This window comes from Rana temporaria, chromosome 4 (genome assembly GCF_905171775.1).
Source record: "Rana temporaria chromosome 4, aRanTem1.1, whole genome shotgun sequence".
Taxonomy (NCBI): domain Eukaryota; kingdom Metazoa; phylum Chordata; class Amphibia; order Anura; family Ranidae; genus Rana; species Rana temporaria.
In genome coordinates, this window is record NC_053492.1 from 88,289,640 (window position 1) to 88,313,799 (window position 24,160).

General features: G+C 46.3%; 1 protein-coding gene across 2 annotated transcripts in view; it reads left to right on the forward strand.

Moving 5' to 3' along the window:
* The window catches only part of ADAM17 (ADAM metallopeptidase domain 17), a 111,213-nt gene that overhangs the window by 20,495 nt on the left and 66,558 nt on the right, over positions 1-24,160 (forward strand). For both annotated transcript variants that reach the window (XM_040348622.1, XM_040348623.1), the window contains exons 3-6: positions 2,808-2,940; positions 4,450-4,583; positions 8,148-8,236; positions 10,633-10,795. In XM_040348622.1, coding sequence (XP_040204556.1) covers positions 2,808-2,940; positions 4,450-4,583; positions 8,148-8,236; positions 10,633-10,795 — 519 coding nt within the window. The remainder of the gene's footprint in view (positions 1-2,807; positions 2,941-4,449; positions 4,584-8,147; positions 8,237-10,632; positions 10,796-24,160) is intronic.

Genomic DNA, 24,160 nt, shown 5'->3' on the forward strand with positions numbered 1-24,160 from the left:
CTGACAGGCTGAACCCCCAGAGAGTTCTTTGCCATGAGGTGCCATGTTGAACTTCCAGTGGTTTAGACATTAATGATTGTGTGTTGAGTTATTTTGGAGGGGACAACAACTTTACACTGTTATACAAGCTGTACACTCACTTCTTTACATTGTAGCAAAGTGTCAGTTCTTCAGTGTTGTCACATGAAAAGATCTAACAAAAGATTTTAAAAAAATGTGAGGGTGTACTCACTTTTGTGAGATACTGTATGTACCATAGTTTGTAGACATTATAACTTTCACACACCATTTAATACACATTTATTGGGATTTTTTTTTTTTGTAGCGGAATACATTTTGGCCTAAATTTATGAAAACATCTGATTTTATTGGATATGTTTTATAACGGAAAGTAGAAAATATTATTATTTTTTTTATTTATTGTTTTCTAACCTTCCAGTCTGTAACTTTTCTAACTTTTTGTAGCAAAAAAAAAAAAAAAAAGCCTAGTGCTGATTAGGGGTGTCAAATTTAATCGGTGCATCGCGATTCGGGTGTCCCCGATGCATGCGACCATAATAATCGATGTTTGGCCCCGCCGCTCGCGGGAGAGCGCTCTGTACCGTTGTGCTTGTATTTGAGGCGCGCTCATGTGACTGCCCGGCCCGCCTCTCTCCTCTTGCGTCCACGTCTCTCCTGGCGTCAGCCCCGCCCACTCACTGAAAAGATCAGAGACTGCAGACGTGCCCCTCACAGCTTTGTATCCCCGCCACATGTCTTGTCAGGGGCGGTGCTGAGGGCGGGCGGGTGCCTGTGTTTGGTTCTGAGAGTGTACGTCACAGAGCGGGGTGTAGAGCGCCGGGATTCCTCTCCGCTCCTGACTGCTGGAGGAGTGTGCGGCACAGAGCGGAGCACAGAGGAGGAGAAGAGGAGAGCGCTCATCACCGGACTGTCTCCCTGACCTCCAAGTGAGTGGATTCCTCCTGGGGGTGGGCTGTGTTCTCCAACATATGGCCGATCATATTAAATTCCATTGATAAGAGTGTGAAAATACTTGAGGTTGTGTGTATAAAATATCAGTGCTGTAACTTTGTCTTCTCTCTGGGGCCTCTGTTCTTGTTCTGTGTATCGTGTACTGTACAGACTAGTGACCAGAAAAGGAGCTAAGCGCTGCATTGGGGGGCTTATTCACACTTTGGCGCTCTGGTGTTTTTGCACATGTTGCCATGTGTTGCGTTAATACAGAACTTAATGGGTGTCCAACCAGGGCCGATCCTATACGCTCACTACGCAAGGGGCCCCGCCTCTCCCTCATGTCATAGCGCAACAAAAACCGCAAGAAACACTAGTGCTAAAAATAGGTGGATAATGATGATAATGTTGATAAAGATTACGATCAGATCAGTAGAAAGGCTGTAGCATGACCGCAGTCTGACGTCTCCTGTAGCATGACCACAGTCACTGATCATCTCCTGTAGCATGACCGCAGTCTGACGTCTCCTGTAGCATGTCCGCAGTCTCTGATCATCTCCTGTAACATGTTCGCAGTCTCTGATTAAGGATGAGCTCTGGCGTGTTCGCATGCTACACGTGCAGAGCCCGCCAGGAAGTGTGCACGGTGCTGCGCTAATCACAGCCAGGGAGACATTTCCCGATCTCTGCAGCCGAGCATCGGGGCAATGTCTCCCTGGCTGTGATTAGCGCAGCGCCGTGCACACTTCCTGGCGGGCTCTGCACGTGTAGCATGCGAACACGCCAGAGCTCATCCTTATCTCTGATCATCTCCTGTAGCATGTCCGCAGTCTCTGATCATCTCCTGTAGCATGTCCGCAGTCTCTGATCATCTCCTGTAGCATGTCCGCAGTCTTTGATCATCTCCTGTAGCATGTCCGCAGTCTTTGATCATCTCCTGTAGCATGTCCGCAGTCTTTGATCATCTTCTGTACTATGTCCGCAGTCTCTGATCATCTCCTGTACTATGTCCGCAGTCTCTGATCATCTCCTGTACTATGCCCGCAGTCTCTGATCATCTCCTTTAGTATTTTGGGGGGAGAGCCATGCGCACTTGTGCTGCAATCGTGATCCATAATCGAATCGAATCGTGGACTTGATAATCGTTATCGCATCGAATCATGAGACCGGTGAAGATGCCCAGCCCTAGTGCTGATCAAATGCCACCAAAAGAAAGCTCTATTTGTGTGTAGAGAGAGAGAGAGAAAAATAAGATACCGGTAATTTAATTTGCATACAGTTTTGCATAGCTGTGCAATTACCAGTTAAAGTAGCAGTGCTGAATAGCAAAAAATGTGAAGGGGGTCAGGGGGTTAAGCTATAGCCTAACTATATGTAATGTAGGGATGAACCGATGTATCATCACATGTAAAATGTGTTCTATGCTAAAAGCTGCCTCTGGACATAGTATCACTCTGTTCTATGGCTGATAACTGCGACTAGTTTGTGTGCAGCTAGAAACGCCATCCCTGGACACACACCGTCTGCATCCAGGGTCATTCAGAGACTTTGCATAGTACCTCTCAGATGAGTGATTGCATGCAAACTGCAGCGGCACCAGCCATTGATTTGTATGGAGTACAAATGTGACAGATGAGTGCATGTTGTGTTCCATTGGCAGTGATTTTTCACCAGCGATCACCTGTGTCACTGTAGCCTAACATCTCAAGCTGTTGCTATTGATTTTCTATGATTTCATATGGCTGATAGCTAGTTTATATGTGTATAGCGGAAACGCTTTCTACGCATCGCTCCAGAAAAATTCTGAAGTGCTATTTTGTGCAAGTCTAACTTTTCCCTAATTTATTCTTTCACAGCAAACCTGGACTCCTTGCTGTCAGATTATGATATCATCTCGCTGTCTGGCGTCCAACAGCATTCTGTGCGGAAACGGGACTTGGAGACACAGTCTCAGGTGGAGAGGATGTTGGACTTCACAGCCCTAAACAGGTAATGTCCCCCCCATGGCCCCCTGTACATACTAATTCTCCTCCCTGATGCTGAAGAAGACGGTACATCATCTGGCTCTTCTCACAGCTTTCCCAACACAACCGTGCTTTGCAATAAATAAAACTAATATATAGCAGCTTTACTTTTTTTTTTTTCCAGTGAACTGAAACAATAGCATGGTGGATCTGTATTGGGCAAAAGATGAATTAATTGTGCAGTATTTTTACAATGATTATACTATATACATTTGTTAATGGTGTAATATTTTAGTGTGTTTTTTTGATGCACTATACACATTTAATGGGTAATTGGTTTGCAGTTTGTAATTTTCTGCTTGTGTGATTGGCTTACTGATCTTCCCAGAAGTCTGCACTAAGATACAAATTGGATTTTGAGCATCCCCTGCAAACAATGGCCCAGATTCAGGTACATTTGCGCGATATTTGCGGGGGAGCAGGGCAACGATTTTGCCCTGCGCCCCCGCAAATATTTTGCGCTGCCCTTGATTCACGGAGCAGTAGCTCCGTAAATTGCGAGGGCGCGCCGGCAAAATTGCCCGGCGTAAGCGCACGCAATGTAACTGCGGGAATCATTTAAATTAGGCGCGCTCCCGCGCCGAGCGTACAGCGCATGCTCCGTCGGGAAACTTTCCCGACGTGCATTGCGGCAAATGACGTCGCAAGGACGTCATTTGCTTCAAAGTGAACGTATATGGCGTCCAGCGCCATTCACAAATCACTTACGCAAACGACGTGAAATTAAAATTTCACGTCGCGGGAGCGGCGGCTATACTTTAGCATTGGCTGCCCCTACTATTAGAAGGGGCAGCCTTGCGCTAAAGTTGCCGTACGGAAACTCCGTACCTGGCTTGCGCAGGGCCCGCGCAAGTTTGTGAATCAGTGGTAGTATGCAATTTGCATACTACTCGCTGATCACAATGGGAGCGCCCCCTAGCGGCCCACGCAAGAATGCAGCCTAAAATCTGCGTGGCATAAGAGCCTTATGCCGCGCAGATTTTAGGCTGCAGTCGGTGTAACGAGGTTCCTGAATCAGGAGCACTCGTTACACCGGAGCAAGTAAGCAATTGCGCCGTGTAACCTATGGTTACACGGGCGCAATTGCTTCTTGAATCTGGGCCAATGTCATTTTTGGTGAGATACTACCAAAGGTTTATCACGTCTAAAGGGATGCAGATCCCACCACTTTCCTCATTTGAACCCTGCAAGTGCATCAGCTGATTGATAAATTATCAATTTATTATTCCCACTAGATTCACTTTGCACATGGATGCAGAGAAGCACACAACTATTTCTTCATAGTAGAAATCTACAACAAACTTTGTTTAAAATCTGTACATAGATCACCCAGAGGGAACGGGGTGTTTTTTTTTTTTTTTTTTTTTTTCAACAAAAGTGGAGTTACATTTTTTTGCTCTGTTTTGTAATTTGACATCCAGGCTTTTGTTTCTGTCCATATTTGACCATTCTGTTCTTCTTGAATTCTTCACAGGCATTTTCAGCTCTACCTAACAGCTGATGCAGATCATCTCTCAGAAAACTTGAAAGCAGTAGTGCTGGATGGTAATGGCAAAGGGAAGGAATATCCTGTAAAGCGATCGGACTTCTTCACTGGCCATGTCATTGGTTAGTATCTGTTTACATTGAGTTTCTTTTTAGGAGAGTGTTCTCTAAACCTTTCTGCCATCAGAACTGTAAAATAGACAGTCACTGAGTGCAGTCTAATAAGGGCTTTGGGTGACCCATACTGTATTCTTGTAAAGCTTTCCAGCTCGATGCAGATCTAATGAAGTGATAGATGCTCCACTCTTCAGCTGTGGCAGGAAGAAAATGCAACCAAAACCATGCCTTTTATAAAAGTTTAAAAGAGATGTGCGGAGGAGTATGGGGGAAAAAAAAAACATTCATACTTGCCTAGGTGTATGCAGCATCAATTCCATCAATACCCCACTGCCTCTACACCAAGAACTAAGCGATCAAAGACTGCTGATTACTCAGTTCTTGGGTCTTCTCTGAGCACAGAGTGGTGACTGTCAGCTATCAGCTCTGTTCTCTAACCCTCCAGAGCTCACTGAAGCATTGGTCTGTGAAGGGAGCAGGAGCAGCTGGCTCAGGCTCTCAGCAGTGCTCTGAAAGGCTGAGCCAACTGCTGCTTTAGGCATCTGAGTGGATCCCGACATTAAAATCAGGATCCCTGCAGAGTCTGTACTGGCTGAGAGACGTCAGCCGATAGCTGATTTTAGCCTGTTGTCAGTTAAATACGGGTCACAAGAGTGCAGAACCAAGTGCCCACCTGTGATACCCAGGAGAAGTAGAGCCAAAGGAGCTTTAGGCCTAAATACTTATGAGTCCTGTATTGACCCAGTGCTGTGCCTGTCTGCATGTCTTCTCTTTCCTCTCACAGGCTTTCACAAGCTTGGCTGAGATTAGCGGGAGCTATTGGCTCTTGCTGCTGTCAGTCAAATTCTGTGAGGGGGGCTGAGCTGTGCTCTGTGTTTATGGATGCACGAAGTCCGGCTCAGAAGTGCTTCCACACGTATGCCCCCATACTAAGAGGCTTCCCATGGTGGCACACGGAAAAGAGCGGAGAGTGCTAGGGGAACCACAGAAAGTAAAGTTTGTGACTGCTCTGTGCAATACCATTGCACAGAGTAGGTAAATATTAGGTTGTTTGAATTACAATAAATAAATGACTTTACAATATACCTTGGCCCAATATCAGGATGGATACAGAATACGGTGAATGCAACCACCTTGTCTGGTATTTACATCCAGTGCTATGTTTTTCTCTTATGCAATAAGAGCTGCTTAAGATTTTCCTAGATTTTTATAGACACAGAAGTGACTGCAAAATACATTATGTATGTAAAACGCAGTCATCAACTAACAAAGGCACAGGACTCTAAAAATGAAACCATGGATTGGAAATGAGCAGGTGCCTAAGTATTTCATGAGCCCCCCCCCCCAACCATATATTTTCCACTAGATTTTAAGTTGGCACTCCGCAGTATCCAGAAGGCTTATTGACACCAGAGTAGTGATCCAGAAATGTCCGATATGGAAATTGTTGCTCCTGTTTGAGAAGGTGGGAAAATAAGCCACTTCCATGAGAGCAGATGAGAAGCCAAGGAGGGTTTTGTCTCTTCCATACATTTGCCTGTTAGGAGATAAAATACAACCATGCTAATCTCCCTACTAACTACTGCCACCCCATCGTCTCTCTCTATATACTGTACAATATATTTATATACCTTAACCAGAGCCCCTTTGTCAAGAGGAATGTTACTAGCTTGAGGGATCTGTCAGGACCTGTTCACATTGCACGGTGCATTCCTACCTTTCCATTTACCACGTGTTGCAGAAAACCACAATGTACAGCAACTTGGTGTCGTGTGTTGTAATGCACTGTTACAAAAAGTAGTATATGCCCCTTTTTTGGCAAGTTTGGCAGCCCATTCCAATGAATGGCCAGATTTACAAGCTGCACAATAGGCCTGTGTTAGCGCAGCGCAACAATATTCAAGCAGTAGGCCATTATTAAAAAAAAAAAAAATCTTCCCCCTGCAAGTTTAGACCATAATGTGCTAGTATGCATGCTACCACATTTTGGAAGACTTCCCTTAAAACAAACCCCCCGGCGGCTTGCTCTTACCACTGACAGGGCTTCCATCTTCTGACTTTCCTTCCGGGTTCATGTGTTCCAGCCGTTTGAATAGAAGAGCCGTGATGACGTCATTCCCGCGCATCGCTATGGCCATATTTGGACAGTGATGTCAGCCAGCATCCCTGCCCTTTTGTTTTACTTTCATCTGCTGGCCAAGATATCTCCTGGCTTGCAACTAAATGAGACTCTGGTTGTTAGGCAGTCTCAACCAGAAGGTAGGTGGGATTTTCGTGACAGAAGAGACCCTATTGATCTCTGCTATCATAAACTCTTTTCCCTGCCTGTCAGGGTTTATGTACACTGAGCAACGCATGCGCAGCTCAGTGTACATTTACAGCAATCCCCTGTGCCATGTTGGGAGTGATGTTATTGTGGCCTGGCCAAGTAGACACATAATCCGAACCCCCGAGGAAAACTGGGAGAATATGGCAATGTGTGTGACCTACAGGAGCACTGACGGCGCTTGCCAGGTAAGTCTGACACAATGTGCTAATATGCTGTGCATACTAGCACATTGTGGCTAAAATGTACCAGGGACCAGTTTAAAAAAAAAAGTTTAAAGTGTATGTAAAGCCAGAAAGTTTTTTTTATCTTAATACATTTTAAGATAAAAAGCATTATGTGTGCAGCAGCCCTCCTAATACTTGAAGGGTTTGTAAACCTTTGTGTTTTTTCACCTTAATGCATCCTATGCATTAAGGTGAAAAAACGCCTTGCAGTGTCCGGCCTCCCAGCCCCCCCCCCCCCCCGTTTTACTTACCTGACCCTGAATTTCCATGCGCGTGATCCCACCGTCCTTCTCTCCACATCTTCTCAACTCTTCATTGGATAGATTGATAGCAGCACAGCCATTGGCTCCTGTTGCAGTCAATCAAATCCAATGACGCAGCGCCGAGTCCTGCATTCAGCGGCTATGGACGCCGAATGCTGGACACGGGAGCACACCTGCATAGTAACCCCCTTGGGAGAGCGCTTCATAGAGGGGGTTATCTGATGTGGGGAGGAGCCGAGGGAGCCGCTGTGGGACCCAAAAAGAGGATGTTCGGGGCCACTCTGTGCAAAACGAACTGCAGTGAAGGTGAGTATGACATGTTAGTTATTTAAAAAAAAAAAAAAAGCTTTAGTATCGCTTTAACTGAGCCCCATCTAGCTCCAGCGGTGTCCACAAGTGAATCGGCCATCCGGGACTCTTCCTCCTGGTTTGCAGGGCCATTGGATTCCGCTGATGACAATTAAACTCAGTTAGCCAATCAGCGAGGGGGTGGGGCCAAACCACAGCGCCATGTCAGAATGGATAGACAGAGCTGCAGCTGGGCTCCGGTGCCTCCATAGAAAGCTGCTTGCTGCTCCAATATTCCTGCAGGTTTTTTTCTCTTTTTGCCTTTTCTTGTGCTCAGCAGGTGATTGTATTATTTAGCCCTGTTTTTCTGTCTGAAAACGGTTTTCTGTACCTTGCGCACATCTTTTTTTTCTCCTTGGGATAGTTTAGATAATCGCTCAATCCCTTTTTTATTTCTCCTCTGCAGGGGAACACAATTCAAAGGTTTTAGCACACATAGGAGATGGTGATTTTACAGCACGGATCACAGCAGATGGGGAAGAATATAATATAGAGGTAAGCTGTGTTTGTCCTTTGTTGGAGAAGCTATGCCTTTCCTGACAGAGCTCTGCAGTTCATGTTAGAATTTTTCTAAGTATTTCTTCTGTGTGTTTTCCTACATAAAAATGTTATTTAAAGTGTATGTTCAGCCAAACCAACAAAGGAAAAAAAATATACACACACACACACACATAGAAAACCTCAATATATACAATCCTATAACAGTTGATTCAGAGGGAAAAAATATCAATAAACCATGATCCAATGTGGTAAAAAAAATCCATCCTTATCCCCAAAAGGCATTCAAATATTTCCTGAACTTTACCTATGACTTATTATGTACATGTAGGAAATAATCCAGGCATTTTTTCTAAACAATCTAATGACCTGGCCAGAACCACCTTTGGAGGGAGTCTATTCCACATTATCACAGCTCTTTGGCTGGGTTCACACTTGTGCGATCAGACATTGCATGTGATTCGCACCGCATTGCTGGGCAGATCACATGCAATGTCTGTGCGATACAAATGCAGCCATACAAACTGTATGGCTGAAATTGCATGGTATTCACACCAAAATGGTGCAGGACCCTTTTTTTGGTCCGCGCTGGAATCCGATCGCACGGGTGTTCACACCTATGTGGTCCAATTTCCTGCACCATTTCAGTTCGCACTGCGATCCGATCTGGGAGTTTCATTAACTTTACATTGACACCCGCAGTGGTTGACAGATGTCATTGTGATCCGCCGACTAGTGACATGCGATGAAACCTGCACTGGAATCTTGCTGGTTTCTGCATCGCATATGTGTGAACCGGGACTTACTGTGAAGCCTTTATGTATTTGCAGATTAAATCTCTTTTCCTCCAGACGCAGAGTGCCCCCTTGTCATCTGTGATGACCTTCAATTGTTCAACACTAAGTTCACTAAATGGACCACTTATGTATTTATACATGATGATCATATCCCTCCTTAGACCCCTTTCACACTGGGGCCACCTGTGCATTAGCGGTAAAGCACTGCTCGCTTTAGCTGCGCTTTACCGCTGTTTTTAGCTGTGCTTTTTGGCTGCTAGCAGGGTGCTTTTAACCCCAAAGAAGGGGTTAAAAAACCCCATGTTGTGGCACTTCAGAATCGCTTTTCAGGTGCTTTGGAAGCTCTGCCTATTTATTGCAATGGGCAGGGGTGTTTTGAAAACGCTATATAAAGCGCTCCCAAACCGCCCAAAAGATGCTGCTCGCAGGACTTTTTCTAACGTCCCATGAAGTGCACCGCCCCAGTGTGAAAGCACTCAGGCTTTCACACTCGGGCAGCATTGGAGGTAGCTTTCAGGCGCTCCTTCTAGGGCTAAAACTCCTGAAAACTGCCTCAGTGTGAAAGGGTCTTAATCATCTTCTATTCTCAAGAGAGAATAAATTCAGTTCAGCTCTTTGTTTTGAAAAGATTTATTTTCACCTTTTGTTGTGTTTCTGGGACAGAGAGTGAGAGGCATTAAACCTAAGCACATACAAGATAAACATTTTGCTGTATCTTTAAAGTGATTGTAAAGTCTTGTTTGTTATTTTTATAGAAAAATAAATAGAAAAAACATGTTATACTTGCCTTCTCTGTGCAGTGTATTTGCACAGAGCAGCCCGGATCCTCCTCTTCTCGGGTCCCTCTTTGGCTCTCCTAGCCCCTCCCTCCTGTCAAGTGCCCCCACAGCAAGCAGCTTGCTATGTAGGCATGCAAGCTGAGTCACAGCTCTCTGTGTCCATTCAGACACAAAGCTGCGGCCTGGCCCCACCCCCTCTCTCTCCTAATTGGCTAGCTGACGTTGACAGCAGTGGGAGCCAAACCCGCTGTTGTGTCTCAGCCAATCAGAAGGGGAGAGTCTTGGATAGCCGAGATACTTGTGGATATCGCTCAGGTAAGTGTTGGAGGGGGGCTGCTGCACACAGAAGGCTTTTAATCTCAATGCATGAAGATAAAAAACCTTCTGACTTTACAAATATTTATCGTTTTTGCTATTAGGTTTGGCGTTCTGGTAATCCTCTGGAAGGCCAGACCAGTTTTGCAATATTATTTTTTGTTTTTTCATATATAGCTTTCAGAGTTCGTATACTTCAACTTGTTACGTTTAAAAAGATAGAAGCAGATTGGTTGTCATGCACAACTGCTCCAGTTTCTGGCTGATTAATTTTTTTTATAAATTTCCCTCAGTCAGTTAGCACTGTAATCCTAGGTCAGGAAGTGTTACTGGCGAGGTTATCAGATGCAAATAAAGGCAAAAATACAGAAATAAAAGAACCAATGCAGCCACCGCAATATTACATTTTTGCTGCTTGGCTTTGATCCGTTTTTTAGTAAGTTTTTCCATTTCCATACTATTAGCAGTGGTACACTAGATTTTTATTTATTTTTTTCATTAGCCCCTGTGGAGGTATACAGAGAATACATCAAAGGATAACCTATTAGTGTACAGATCAGAAGACATCAGAGAAGTTTCCCGTCTACAGTCCTCAAAAGTGTGCGGTTACATCAAACCAGAACAAGATCTTTTCAGGAATCAGCCAGACCCCTCGGATACTCATGGTAGGTGCTGCATGTTTACCAATGTTCCGACAAGCACAACTGATGTAAAAGCCCTTTAGAGACCTTATTTAATACTATTGTGCATGGCAATGTACCGTATATACTCAAGTATAAGCCGAGCTGAATATAAGCCGAGGCACCTAATTTTACCACAAAAAAATGGGAAAACATATTGACTCGAGTATAAGCCTAGGGTGTCCATCTGCATGCCTCACTGTGCCTCACTTTGCCTCGCTGTGTCCATGCCCATGCCTCACTGTGCCCATGCCTCGCTGTGTCCATGACTAGACTTCCATTTAACATGGGAGTCTATGGAAGGGGTGCCTGGCTTTGAAAAATTGGTGCTCCCCGGCCGTAGGTTCCCCGGACAACAAACTTTTCACACTTGTAGAGGAAGAGTGGGGCTACAGGTGGGCCATGTTGGGTCCAGGGGACCTACAACCGGCCGGTACCGTGTCCCCAAAGTCCGGGAGATCAGGCGCAAAAAGGTGACTCAAGTATAAGCCGAGGGGGGCATTTTCAGCACAATTTTTTTTTTGCTAAAAACTCGGTTTATACTCGAGTATATACGGTAGTACATCAATCCCACCAGCCCCTTGTTAGCAAATCAGAATCTACTTTTCTTAAAGTGAACCTGAACTTTGCCTTTTACGGAGCAAAGCAACAAATGTACTTTTAACCATTGATACCAATATAAAGGATTCTACCGATGGTAAGCGCACCCATCTTTCCCAGTAGAAGCTTAAGGAACAGACTGCAAGATCTTCTCCCTCTTTGTTAGGAAGCGTCTCCTTTTGTTTCTCCGCTCTTGTGCCATCCATGTCGAGACCCCCCCAAGCTCAACTTCCAGTCCACCTGAAGGTCTTGAGCTCAAAATCTGTCAAATCCTCAGACTAGCCTTTCCTTGCATGAAGGTTTGCCCTAACTCCAGCCACCCCCTCTATGACCAATGAATAGATTCATACATTGCATGAATCTATCCATGGCTGCTGCTGCCAACCCTGATTCAGACGCCCGGCCCCTTTTCGGGAACCTGAATTACAGCGGCTTGGGGTGTTTTTGAAGCGCCTGATTTAGGGCCATAGTCTCTAATAGGCGTCAAAAAAGGTAACCAGGTGTGTTAGAACAGCAAATTTAATGTTTGCTGCCCTAACACTGAACCGCCTCTCCGCCAATCGGGTGCTCGGGTCTGTTACCCGTCACCTGATTGGCTGAAACGACAGGCGCTGTTATTGGATGGCTGAGGGGAGGAGAGGACGGGATGAGACACATGAAGACACTGCTCAGAGGGCACCGCTCACTGCCATCACCCGCTTCCCCCCCCCTGAGACAGGGTAAGTGTCGGGCAGACGGCGAGCGGGCGGGGGATCTCAGTGATGGCATTCGATGGGCACAGTGGCTGCAATTGATGGGGGTATTTTTCAGTTTGTTTGCATTTGTGCAATTTTGGAGCACTAGCCGCCACTGCCCTAACTTTCTAAAGTAGAGAGATGTATGTTAACCTTTTGAAGACTCTTGGACTGCTTGTATGTCGGCTACAAAATAGTTTTTCATTACCTGCCCCCTCCTTGGTTTTTCACTTTCATGCTTCCTGTGTTACGGCACTTATAGATTGACCATTTTCTATTGAGCCCTCTCGGTTCTTCTGGATCAAAGTGCCATTGCCTTAGTTCCTGTGGTGGAATGATTTCAAGGATTTTACTCTAACCTATTCACAGTTCCCAAGAGAATGTGTCCCCATCTTTGATCTCAAGGTTCTGATTGTCTTCATTCAAGCTCAAATTCCATATGGAATCCACCAGATCTGTCATTGCATTTTTTCACTAGGTATTCTTTCTGGCTTATATGGACGTCAAGGGCATGCCTCCATTTTTCTAGTGCATCAGCATTCCTGCGAATTGGTGAGGGACTCTTGCATTTACTAGTTCATGTCCCTACCATTCAATCTCCCATCTGCACCATTTGATCTTGAGCAACATCCTGAAACTTAAAGTGGAGGTTCACCCTAAAACAATTATCTAACATTACATCCAGCATACTAACGACATGTACAGTATGCTGGTATTTTTTTTTTTCCGCCGTACATACCGTTTTATTGTTATTTCCCCCCTGGCTTCCGGGTTCCGATTCCCGCGGCACTGGGCGTTCCTATTGAGAGGTTAGATGATTGATGTCTGGTGAAAAACTTCCCATTGCGCAAAAGGCGCGTCACCAGTTTTCCGTAAATAGCCGACCTGAGAGTCGGCACTATATGGCACCTGCGCAGTCAGCGCTACACGGCAGGCGCAGGCGCCGTATAGAGCTGACTCGCAGGTCGGCTATTTACGGAAAACTGGTGACATCAATCATCTAACATCTCGATAGGAACGCCCAGTGGAAATCAGAACCCGGAAGCCGGGGGGGAAATGAAAATAAAACGGTATGTACGGCGAAAAAAAAACAATACAGCATACTGTACATGTCGTTAGTATGCTGGATGTAATGTTAGATAATTGTTTTAGGGTGAACCTCCACTTTAGGGCATTTCAGCTGTCTCTCTGCAGCATTGAAAAATCCTATTGCGGTGGTGATCTGGTCTGGATTCAGTAGTACAGCGTCATTGTGGTGGCATGGGAGGAAAATAACTCTTGCCACTAGGGGTGCAACGGATCAAAAAACTCACGGATCGGATCGATCCTCGGATCAGGATTCACGGATCAGATCATTTTCGGATCTCTAAAAAAAAAAAAAAAAACACAAGACAAACAAAAGTTTTGTCTTTTTTACATTTTTATTAATATATTTTTTTTTTTTTTACTACCAATGGCGGCGATCAGCGATTTTTTTCGTGACCGCGACATTATGGCGGACACATCGGACAATTTTGACACATTTTTGGGACCATTACAGTGGGGAAAATGGCAATTACAGTGTTACTGTTTAACTAGTGTGGGGGCAATGTTGGCTATGGCTATTATTAATAGCCATAGCCAACATTGCCCCCACACTAGTAAAACAGTAACACTGTAATTGCCATTTTTGCCACTGTAATAATAGTCATAGCCAACATTGTCCCCACACTAGTAAACAGTAACACTGTGTGTATAGCCATTTTTCCCCTGTAATAGCCATTAGCCAACTCACTGTACTGATCAGTGTGCTCTTGCAGAAAAGAAAAGATCCACGAGCAGAGGGGGGGGTGATGACGTCAGCGCGCACCACCGCCGAGTGTACCAAGATGGCCAACCGCTCCGGAGCTAGGCCGAAGCCGCGGTCTTTCCTAAGGCGGCGGTGCGTCGCATACTGTGCCGATCCGAACAGGTCGACCTGTTCGGATCGCGGATCGGGCACGATCCGTTGCACCCCTACTTGCCACAGCAAGAGAGGTAGCAGGGATCCTGTTCCATGAATCATGTTCCTGCTTTGTCCACTGTGTACAACTTAAGCTCAAACAATTTGCAGGCAGACTTTATATTGGTCGACAGCATAGACCGCAGGGTGATACAGAGCCTGTGTTGTTGGTGGTGGCTCCTGAATATAGACCTCCTTCAACAACAAAATGGGCAGGTTTTTCTTCAGGTACAAAGATCTTTTTGACGCAGTGGAGGCTCTGGTGGCTCCACAGTACACAGGGCTCCTGATAAGGGGGGTAGCACTTGCCCTCCTGTATAGGGCCCAGGCCACATACGTTCAAGAGGGGGGCCCAGAGCAGCAGAAGTGGGCGCAATTGCAGGAACCAATCCCCCTGTGGCCTTCCCTGTGTTTGCAATGCTTCAGTTTTTGAATGAACAAAGAGCGTCTGTACAGAATGTGTCATGTCCATTCACTCTGCAGCTGAGGCTGCTGAGATTGGATTGTGGAATCTGTGTCCTCAATCTTTCTCTGTCTCAAAAGTGAGACGTTGGGAGTCTGTTTAGACCTTTGATATTTCACTGACCCCCACGGGGGCTATTAAAAATAAATAAATTAAACAAATTGTTAAAAAAAACATAACCAAGGACGCATTTTCACAGGAATGACAAGAGCAGGTAGGGAAATTATCTAAAAGCTTGGCTGACTCTTATACTGATAGCAGAGGGTCAAAAATTTGAGTTTGGGAGCACTGGGAGGGGGAGGGGTGGGGATGTCACGAATTACACTTGGGACATGCTGGATGAATTTAATATTGCACCTTATTGATGGATTTGTTTTATGCACTGAGAGACTTTATTTATTGTATCACATTTGATGATATCTTTTATAAGTACCTTATGTTATGATTTAGCACATAAGTAGGTTTAAAAATTGAGATGGCTCTGTGAAAGGGTGTTCTTTACTGGTTATGGTTGCTTGCATTGTCTGTTTCAGAGCAGTAATGATCATCTTCGTAGAAGGTGAAAAGCGAAATCTTGAAATTAACATTTAATGCTGCTCCCCTTCTCCTTTCTTTGTAATAAAGAACAGCCTCTGCGTGGGAGAATCTTGCACCAGACTTCGGCTCGTGAACAGCAGGGGAGCCTCTTCACTGTGTGGGATAATAGGCATTTATGTGAATTGCTGCACTACAAGCGGGTAGTATTAAAGTCTCTACAGAGCAGGTCACTAGTGCAAGTCAGAAGATGATTTAGGAGCTCTAGCCAGTTAAGAGCAACATCATGTTGAGACTTCAGGTGACTTCTAGTACAGAGCTGTGGTGTGTGTGTGTGTGTGTATTATTTATATATATTGTGAGGGATTAGCTCGTGGGGATCACCTTTTCTGAAATCACAGTCTGTAAGCAGGCACTTTCTTTTAAGTCTGGCGGATGCCAGATTTTATTTATAAACGGTTTGCAGATTAAAATAAACAAAACAGTAAATTAAATCCTTGCCGTCCGGCGCTAAACTAAACAAACAGGATCTCCTCTCTATACAGTGTGGGGCTAGTCCCTGACACCCACAAAACATGCAGTAAAGCAAACCTTTTCAATCCAGCACTCAGCGCTCCCCTCACTCAGGTCCCTTCCTGAGTTTCAAGCCAGAGCCCTGTTGTGCTCTCTTCCTGGACATTTAAAGTCCAGCTGATTGTGGACTCCAGTGGACCCAAACATCCGGACCGGAATCCTAGCCAGGCCCAGAGGCTGTAAAACCCGGAATGGATTCCGGTTCAGTCTCTCATAATGGAACGTATGCGAGGTGAAATGTACCTATGATCATGTATCGCACCTCGCATACTGTCACATATCCTCCCCCTCTGCTCAAGCCCCTGCGGCTGAGCACTTGACCCAACCATACAGTGCACACGGGAGAGGGCATCTGCATTATTTTGGAGCTTCCCTGGCCTGTGCTCCACTGCAAATTTAAAAGGCTGTAGAGCCAGGAACCACCTTGTCACACGAGCATTTTTCTCCCTGTTGTCACACATCCACTTCAGGGGAGCATGGTCTGTGACCAGCTTAAATGACCTCCCCAGTAGGTAATACCTCAGGGAGTCTAAGGCCCACTTAATGGCGAGACACTCCTTTTCTACGATGGCATAATTTTTCTCGTGCTTGTTCAGCTTCCTGCTCAGGTATACCACTGGGTGCTCCTCACCATCCCTGATCTGTGACAGTACGGCCCCTAGTCCCACCTCAGAGGCATCCGTCTGTATAACAAACTCCTGGCTAAAATCCGGGGTTACTAGTACGGGTACCATACAAAGAGCCTGTTTTAACTTCTGAAATGCCCCCTCGGCTTCGGGGTTCCATTTGACCATGACCGACCCCTTACCCTTCGTTAGATCGGTCAAGGGGGCGGCAATGGTGGCAAAATTGGGTATAAAACGCCTGTAATACCCCGTAATGCCCAGGAAGGCCCTCACTTGTTTTTTATTGACTGGTTGGGGCCATTTTTGAATTGCCTCAATCTTATTGGTCTGCGGCTTGACCATCCCCCGGCCAATAATGTACCCAAGGTATTTGGCCTCCTCCAGGCCTATGGCACATTTCTTTGGATTGGCCGTGAGACGTGCTTCCCTAAGGGAATCTACGACCGCTTGTACACGGAGCAGGTGCGATTCCCACTCTGGGCTGTGGATGACCACATCGTCCAAGTACGCCGCTGCATACGAGCGATGTGGTCTCAAAATTTTGTCCATCATTCGCTGGAATGATGCAGGGGCTCCGTGCAGACCAAACGGCATCCGCTTATACTGAAACGAGCCCTCAGGAGTGGAAAAGGCAGTCTTCTCCTTGGCCGATTCAGTAAGCGGTATCTGCCAATAACCTTTCGTTAGGTCTAGGGTCGTTATGTAGCGAGCCTGTCCCAACCTGTCCACAAGTTCGTCGACCCGGGGCATCGGGTAGGCGTCAAATTTGGACACACTGTTAAGTTTTCTAAAATCATTACAAAACCTAATACTGCCATCAGGTTTTGGGACCAGCACTATGGGACTTGACCACTCACTGTGAGACTCCTCGATCACATCCAACTCTAACATATTTTTTATTTCTTCCGCAACTGCCTCTCGCCGGGCCTCTGGAATTCTATATGGTTTTACATTTACCCGAACCCCTGGTTCCGTCACTATGTCATGTTGGATCGTGTTGGTCAGTCCGGGTAAGGGGGAGAAAAAGTCTCTATTTTTCTGCACGAATGCCCTAACGTCACTTTGCTGTGCTACAGACAGGGAATCCGTGATGGGAACGTCGGGTATCACGGGTATCCGGTCTGTTGGAAGTGGGGACGTGGCCAGTAAAGTCTCTCGGTCCTTCCAGGGCTTTAAGAGATTTACATGGTAAATTTGGTGTGGTTTCCTTTTCCCTGGCTGGTAGACTTTGTAGTTTACCTCCCCCACCCTTTGGACAACCTCAAAGGGACCCTGCCACTTGGCTAAAAACTTGCTTTCTACCGTGGGAACCAGTACCAACACTCTGTCCCCCGGGTTGAAAGTACGGACCTTGGCACCCCGGTTATAGACCCTCCTTTGGGCCTCCTGGGCTCGCTCCATATGTTCCCGTACTAGGGGCAGAACGGCTGCGATTCGGTCCTGCATCAAGGAGACATGCTCTATGATGCTCCTATATGGGCTGACCTCTCCTTCCCACGTTTCTTTAGCAATATCTAGCAGGCCCCTGGGATGCCTACCATACAAGAGCTCAAAGGGGGAATAGCCTGTGGAGGCCTGTGGAACCTCTCGTATGGCAAACATGAGATATGGTAGCAAAAAATCCCAGTCTCTCCCATCCTTGTCGACCACCTTTTTCAACATACTCTTCAAGGTTTTATTAAACCTTTCGACCAGACCATCTGTCTGGGGGTGGTAGACAGAAGTACGGAGATGGGAGATTTTGTACAATCTACACAATTCCTTGGTAACCCTTGACATAAAAGGGGTGCCTTGATCGGTCAAGATCTCTTTTGGGATCCCTACTCGACTAAACACCTGGACTAATTCCTTGGCAATAACCTTGGCGGAGGTGTTACGCAAGGGTATGGCCTCAGGATAGCGAGTCGCATAGTCCAGGATCACCAGAATATGCTGGTGACCTCGGGCAGATTTCACGACCGGCCCCACCAGGTCCATGCCAATCCTTTCAAAGGGGACCTCAATTATTGGTAGAGGAACAAGGGGGCTGCGAAAATGGGGCGATGGTGCTGACATTTGGCACTCGGGGCACGATTCACAGTACTCCTTGACCTCTGCATGCAAACCGGGCCAGAAGAATCTTTGGGTGATTCTCTCCCTGGTTTTTTCGACCCCGAGATGTCCCCCCATTACGTGACCATGAGCCAGGTCTAGCACCACCCTGTGAAAGGGTTTGGGAACCAGTAGCTGTTCTACCTCTTCCTCTCCATGTTTTATCACCCGATATAACAAATTGTTTTTAATTGCCATGTAGGGAAAGGACACCACCCAATTAGGATCCACCGGTTCCCCATCCAACACCTTAACATTTTCCCTGGCATTCATGAGGGTGGGCTCTCGCAGCTGCTCGGTACAGAAATCCTCCCTCCTGACCTCCAAGTCGGGTACCACATTTTGGCTACTCTCCATGTCAGGGTCAGGCGAGGTTTCCTGTTCGTTACCCTCAGGCTGGGTGCTAGCTTCTAAGTCCTCCGGTTCCCCAGCCATGGCAGGGAATGGTGGAGGATCTCCGGCCTCCTCGATCCCACCAACAGCCTGCCCTTCCCTTTTGCAAAACGGGTCTGGTGAGAGTTCCCGTATTTCCCCAGTAGGGGGAGCGCTACCTACGGGCCTCCCTTCACTCTCCCATAACTTCCAAAAATGAGGAAAGTCTCTCCCCACTAAGGCTTCATGGAGCAGTGAAGGTACCACCCCCACTGAATGTGTTACACAGCCCCAGGGGGTATCAACCTCAACCACCGCTGTCTGGTAGTCCCGAGTGTCCCCATGGATGCATATTACCCCAATACAACTGGGGTGTAGTTTTGCGGGGTCTACACACGCACTCCTGACTAAGGTCACCACACTACCAGAGTCTAGCAGGGCTGTAAGAGGCTTGCCATCTATTGAAATAACGCACATTTGTTTTTCAAGGCGACTCTGACTTGTCGCAACACATGCGACCTGTGCAAACAGAGAAATGCGTCTTACCCTATCAACATAATCACATTGCATAGGTTCATCATTTAGAGGGCAATCTGCAGCAATATGGCCTAATGCATGGCAACGAAAACACCGTATTTGCCCTACCCCCAGTCCTTTTAACGGTCCCAAAAACCTTCCTGGCTTCTTTGGCCAGTCTCCAGGTCTAGGACCTACAGTCTCATCTGCTGTAACAACAGTCTTATCCACTCTCCCCAAACTCTTGAACCCCGGAACAGTCTTACCCGAACCGTTGGGAGATCTTGCACCCCGAGACACACCGAAGTGGGGCGTAGGTGGGTTTATCAAGTCCTCAGTAGCACTGTACCTCTCCACTAGGTCCACCATTTGGGCTGCAGTGTTGGGGTCCCCCTGTCCGACCCACTTTCTCAGGGTAGCAGGGAGCGCACGCAGGTACCGGTCCATTACCACACGCTCCACAATCTGAGGGCTGGTCAGAGTCTCTGGCTGCAACCACTTCCTGGTGAGGTGGACCAGGTCAAACATTTGTGACCGGGGTGGCTTGTTGCTGAAATAGGACCACTGATGCACGCGCTGGGCCCGGACTGCCATGGTGACACCCAAGCGTGCGAGTATTTCTGTCTTTAGAGTCTCATAGTCCTGGGCCTTATCTGGTTCTAGGTCAAAATAGGCCTTTTGGGGTTCTCCTGTTAGGAATGGGGCCAATAGTCCCGCCCACTGCTCTTTTGGCCATCCTTCGCGGTCAGCGACTCTCTCGAAAGTCGCCATGTACGCCTCAACATCATCCGCCGGTGTCATCTTTTGCAGGTGGTAGGAAGCACGTACAATCTTTGGTTCCGCTAACACCGGAGGTGCGGACCCCTTTTTCAGTTCCACCAGAGCTTCGGCGAACTGTCGGTTCATCTCCTGCTGGGCAGCGTGTTGTGCTGCAACGGCCTCTGCGACTTGGCGATGTTGTGCTGCAGCGGCCTCTGCGACTTGGCGGTTTATCTCCTGCTGGGCAGCCTGTTGTGCTGCAGCGGCCTCTGCGACTTGGCGGTTGGTTTCCCGCTGGGCTGCATTGGCCTGTAGCAGGGCCTTTAATATTTCTTCCATTTTCAGAAAAGTGCCCGCTGAATCCACCACGTGTGAGGGATTAGCTCGTGGGGATCACCTTTTCTGAAATCACAGTCTGTAAGCAGGCACTTTCTTTTAAGTCTGGCGGATGCCAGATTTTATTTATAAACGGTTTGCAGATTAAAATAAACAAAACAGTAAATTAAATCCTTGCCGTCCGGCGCTAAACTAAACAAACAGGATCTCCTCTCTATACAGTGTGGGGCTAGTCCCTGACACCCACAAAACATGCAGTAAAGCAAACCTTTTCAATCCAGCACTCAGCGCTCCCCTCACTCAGGTCCCTTCCTGAGTTTCAAGCCAGAGCCCTGTTGTGCTCTCTTCCTGGACATTTAACCAGTTGGTAACCGCCCTATAGCCAAAATACGGCTACAGAGCGGTTCCTGTACTCTAGGAGGGCGTCAATGTACGTCCTCCCAGAGACTGCGTTGTGCGCGCCCGAGCGGGCGCGCACACGCGATCGCCGGTGCTCGCCGGGTCTACGGGACCCGCAGCAACAGCACTCGCGGTAAGGAGCCAATGGAAGCGGCTCCTTACCACGTGATCGCGCCGTCCAATGACGGCGCGATCACTTGTAAACAAACCGGCGTCATGTAATGACGCCGGTTCCTCCCTCTCCTCTCTGTACCGTTCGGTACAGTGTGAGAGGAGAGGGAGGGGGGGGGATCGGGCGGCAGCAGCAGCCGCCGCACTGTGGGCTGGATCTGTGACAATTGCAGTCACAGATCCAGCCATCCCTGCGCAATACTCTGCAGTAAAAAAAAAATAATGATGAGTGCAATACCCCACCCCATACTCTGCAATACCCCACCCCATACTCTGCAATACCCACCCTGGGGGGGTGGGTATTGCAGAGTATGGGGTGGGGTATTGCAGAGTATGGGGTGGGGTATTGCAGAGTATGGGGTGGGGTATTGCAGAGTATTGCACTCATCATTTTTTTTATTTTACTCTGCAATACCCACCCACCCATACTCTGCAATACCCACCCACCCATACTCTGCAATACCCACCCCCCCATACTCTGCAATACCCCCCCCCCCATACTCTGCAATACCCCCCCCCATACTCTGCAATACCCCCCCCCATACTCTGCAATACCCCCCCCATACTCTGCAATACCCCCCCCATACTCTGCAATACCCCCCCCATACTCTGCAATACCCCCCCATACTCTGCAATACCCCCCCCCATACTCTGCAATACCCCCCCCCATAATCTGCAATACCCCCCCATACTCTGCAATACCCCCCCAATACTCCGCAATACCCTCAATACTCCAATACCTTGCAATACGTCGCCTATGGGGATTTTTAAGTAGCAACGTTTGGCGCAATTTCACGAGCGTGTGCAATTTTGAAGGGTGACATGTTGGGTATCTATTTACTCGGCGTAACTTCATCTTTCATATTATGCAAAAACATTGGGCTAACTTTACTGTTTTTTTTTTTTTTTTAAGCACAAAACTGTTTTTTTTTTTAAAAACACGCGTTCAAAAAATTGCTGCGAAAATACCGTGCAAGATAAAAAGTTGCAACAACCGCCATTGTATTCTCTAGGGTCTTTGAAAAAAAAGCATATATAATGTTTTGGGTTTCTATGTAATTTTTTTAGCAAATAAATGATGATTTTTACATGTAGGAGAGAAATGTCAGAATTGGCCTGGGTGCTCCAGAACGCCTGATGGTGCTCCCTGCATGTTGGGCCTCTCTATGTGGCCACGCTGTGTAAAAGTCGCAAACATGTGGTATCGCTATACTCGGGAGGAATAGCAGAATGTGTTTTGGGGTGTAATTTGTAGTATGCATATGCTGTGTGTGAGAAATAACCTGCTAATATGACAGAAACTAGATTTTTTTTTTTTTTTTTACAGAATTTTCAGTCTTTTTTCTTTTATAGCGCAAAAAATAAAAACCGCAGAGGTGATCAAATACCACCAAAAGAAAGCTCTATTTGTGGGAAAAAAAGGACAAAAATTTCAGATGGGTACAATGTTGTATGACTGAGTAATTGTCATTCAAATTGTGAGAGCACCGAAAGCTGAAAATTGGTCTGGTGATTAAGGGGGTTTTCGTGCCCAGTGGTCAAGTGGTTAAAGTCCAGCTGATTGTGGACTCCAGTGGACCCAAACATCCGGACCGGAATCCTAGCCAGGCCCAGAGGCTGTAAAACCCGGAATGGATTCCGGTTCAGTCTCTCATAATGGAACGTATGCGAGGTGAAATGTACCTATGATCATGTATCGCACCTCGCATACTGTCACAATATATATATATATATATATATATATATATATATATATATATATATATATATATATATATATATATATATATATATATATATATATATATATATATATATATATATATATATATATATATATATATATATATATATATATAAATATATATTTATTTTTTATATTATAATATAATTTTTTTCTAATACTTCTTTTTTTTTTTTTTTTTTTTTTTTTAAACCTAATAGTTTTTTTTCAAAAGCACTGGCTAAAAACTGATACAACAGCACACTTTGCTTTGTACCTGCATGAATGTGCAATGTGGTAAAATGTGTAATTTTAAGAAATGATGCTATGAACACTGAAAACTACTTCTGGCCCCCACGTGGAACTTGTTTTCCTCAGTCATCCTTCAAGACAACATGTGAGACCGGAGGTCCTCTCACCCAGAAAATGTGTCACCAGGTCTAAGATCGACAGGAAGTCCTTCAATTGTCCTCAGTTATTGTGTTTTGTTCATCCAGGGGGACACACGTTGCTGGATCGTAGGTGGTAATGTCTGCTGGCCTGCCATTTCCCTCTCCTGTAATGTTAAAGATGGTTATCAGTAATTTTCTTACCTATTGTTTACCCCTCCCTAGATCCCTCCTACAGGTAGGGGAAGGCCTGGATCCCCTTCCTCATCTTATGCCTGGTCAAAGCAGGCCTCTTTTTTGTCAGTTGTGGGTGGCCGTGGAATCCATGAGGGCAGTATGCATAGCTAGGAATTTGGTTTTTAGCTTTCTCAATTAAAAACTGTTATTTTGACACAGGCATGCCTAGGTAAGATTATTTAATCTTTCTCTGTGCTCTTTAGAGATGTAGGGTTTATTACTCTGTTTCTCTACAGCACTTGCTAATTTTTCCAGACATGCTTAAGGGCTAAAGACTTAAAGTAGTTCTAAAGGCTCAGGGTTCTTCACCTTTTATGTATTCTATGCATGAAGGTAAAAATCCTTATCTGTGCATCTGTGCCCCCAGCCTCCCAATACTTGCCTGAGCCGAAAACGCAATCCAGTGCTGTGCTTGAGAGCCTCGGCTCTCCGGGGACTGTTTCTCCTCATTGGATGAGACCGCAGCAGACCTTTGGCTAACACTGCTGTCAATCACAGACCGTGAGCCAATGAGAAGAGAGAGGGGTGGGGCTCTGTGTCTGAATGGATGCGCAGAGCAGCGGTTGGTAGGAAGCCTACTTGGGTGCCCCCACAGCAAGCTGTGGGGGCACTTGGCAGGAGGGAGGAGCTTCTCTGTGCAAAACCACTGCCCAGAGCAGGTACAGTCATAGCCAAAAATATTGGCACCCCTGCATTTCTGTCAGATAATTGTTGCAATTACAAATGTTTAGGCTTTCTCACGTTTGTTTGTTTTATTTGTATTGGTATGACACAAAAAAAGTGGAGAAACAAAAAGCCAAATCTGAAACATTCCATGCAAAACTCCAAAAATGGACTGGTCAAAAT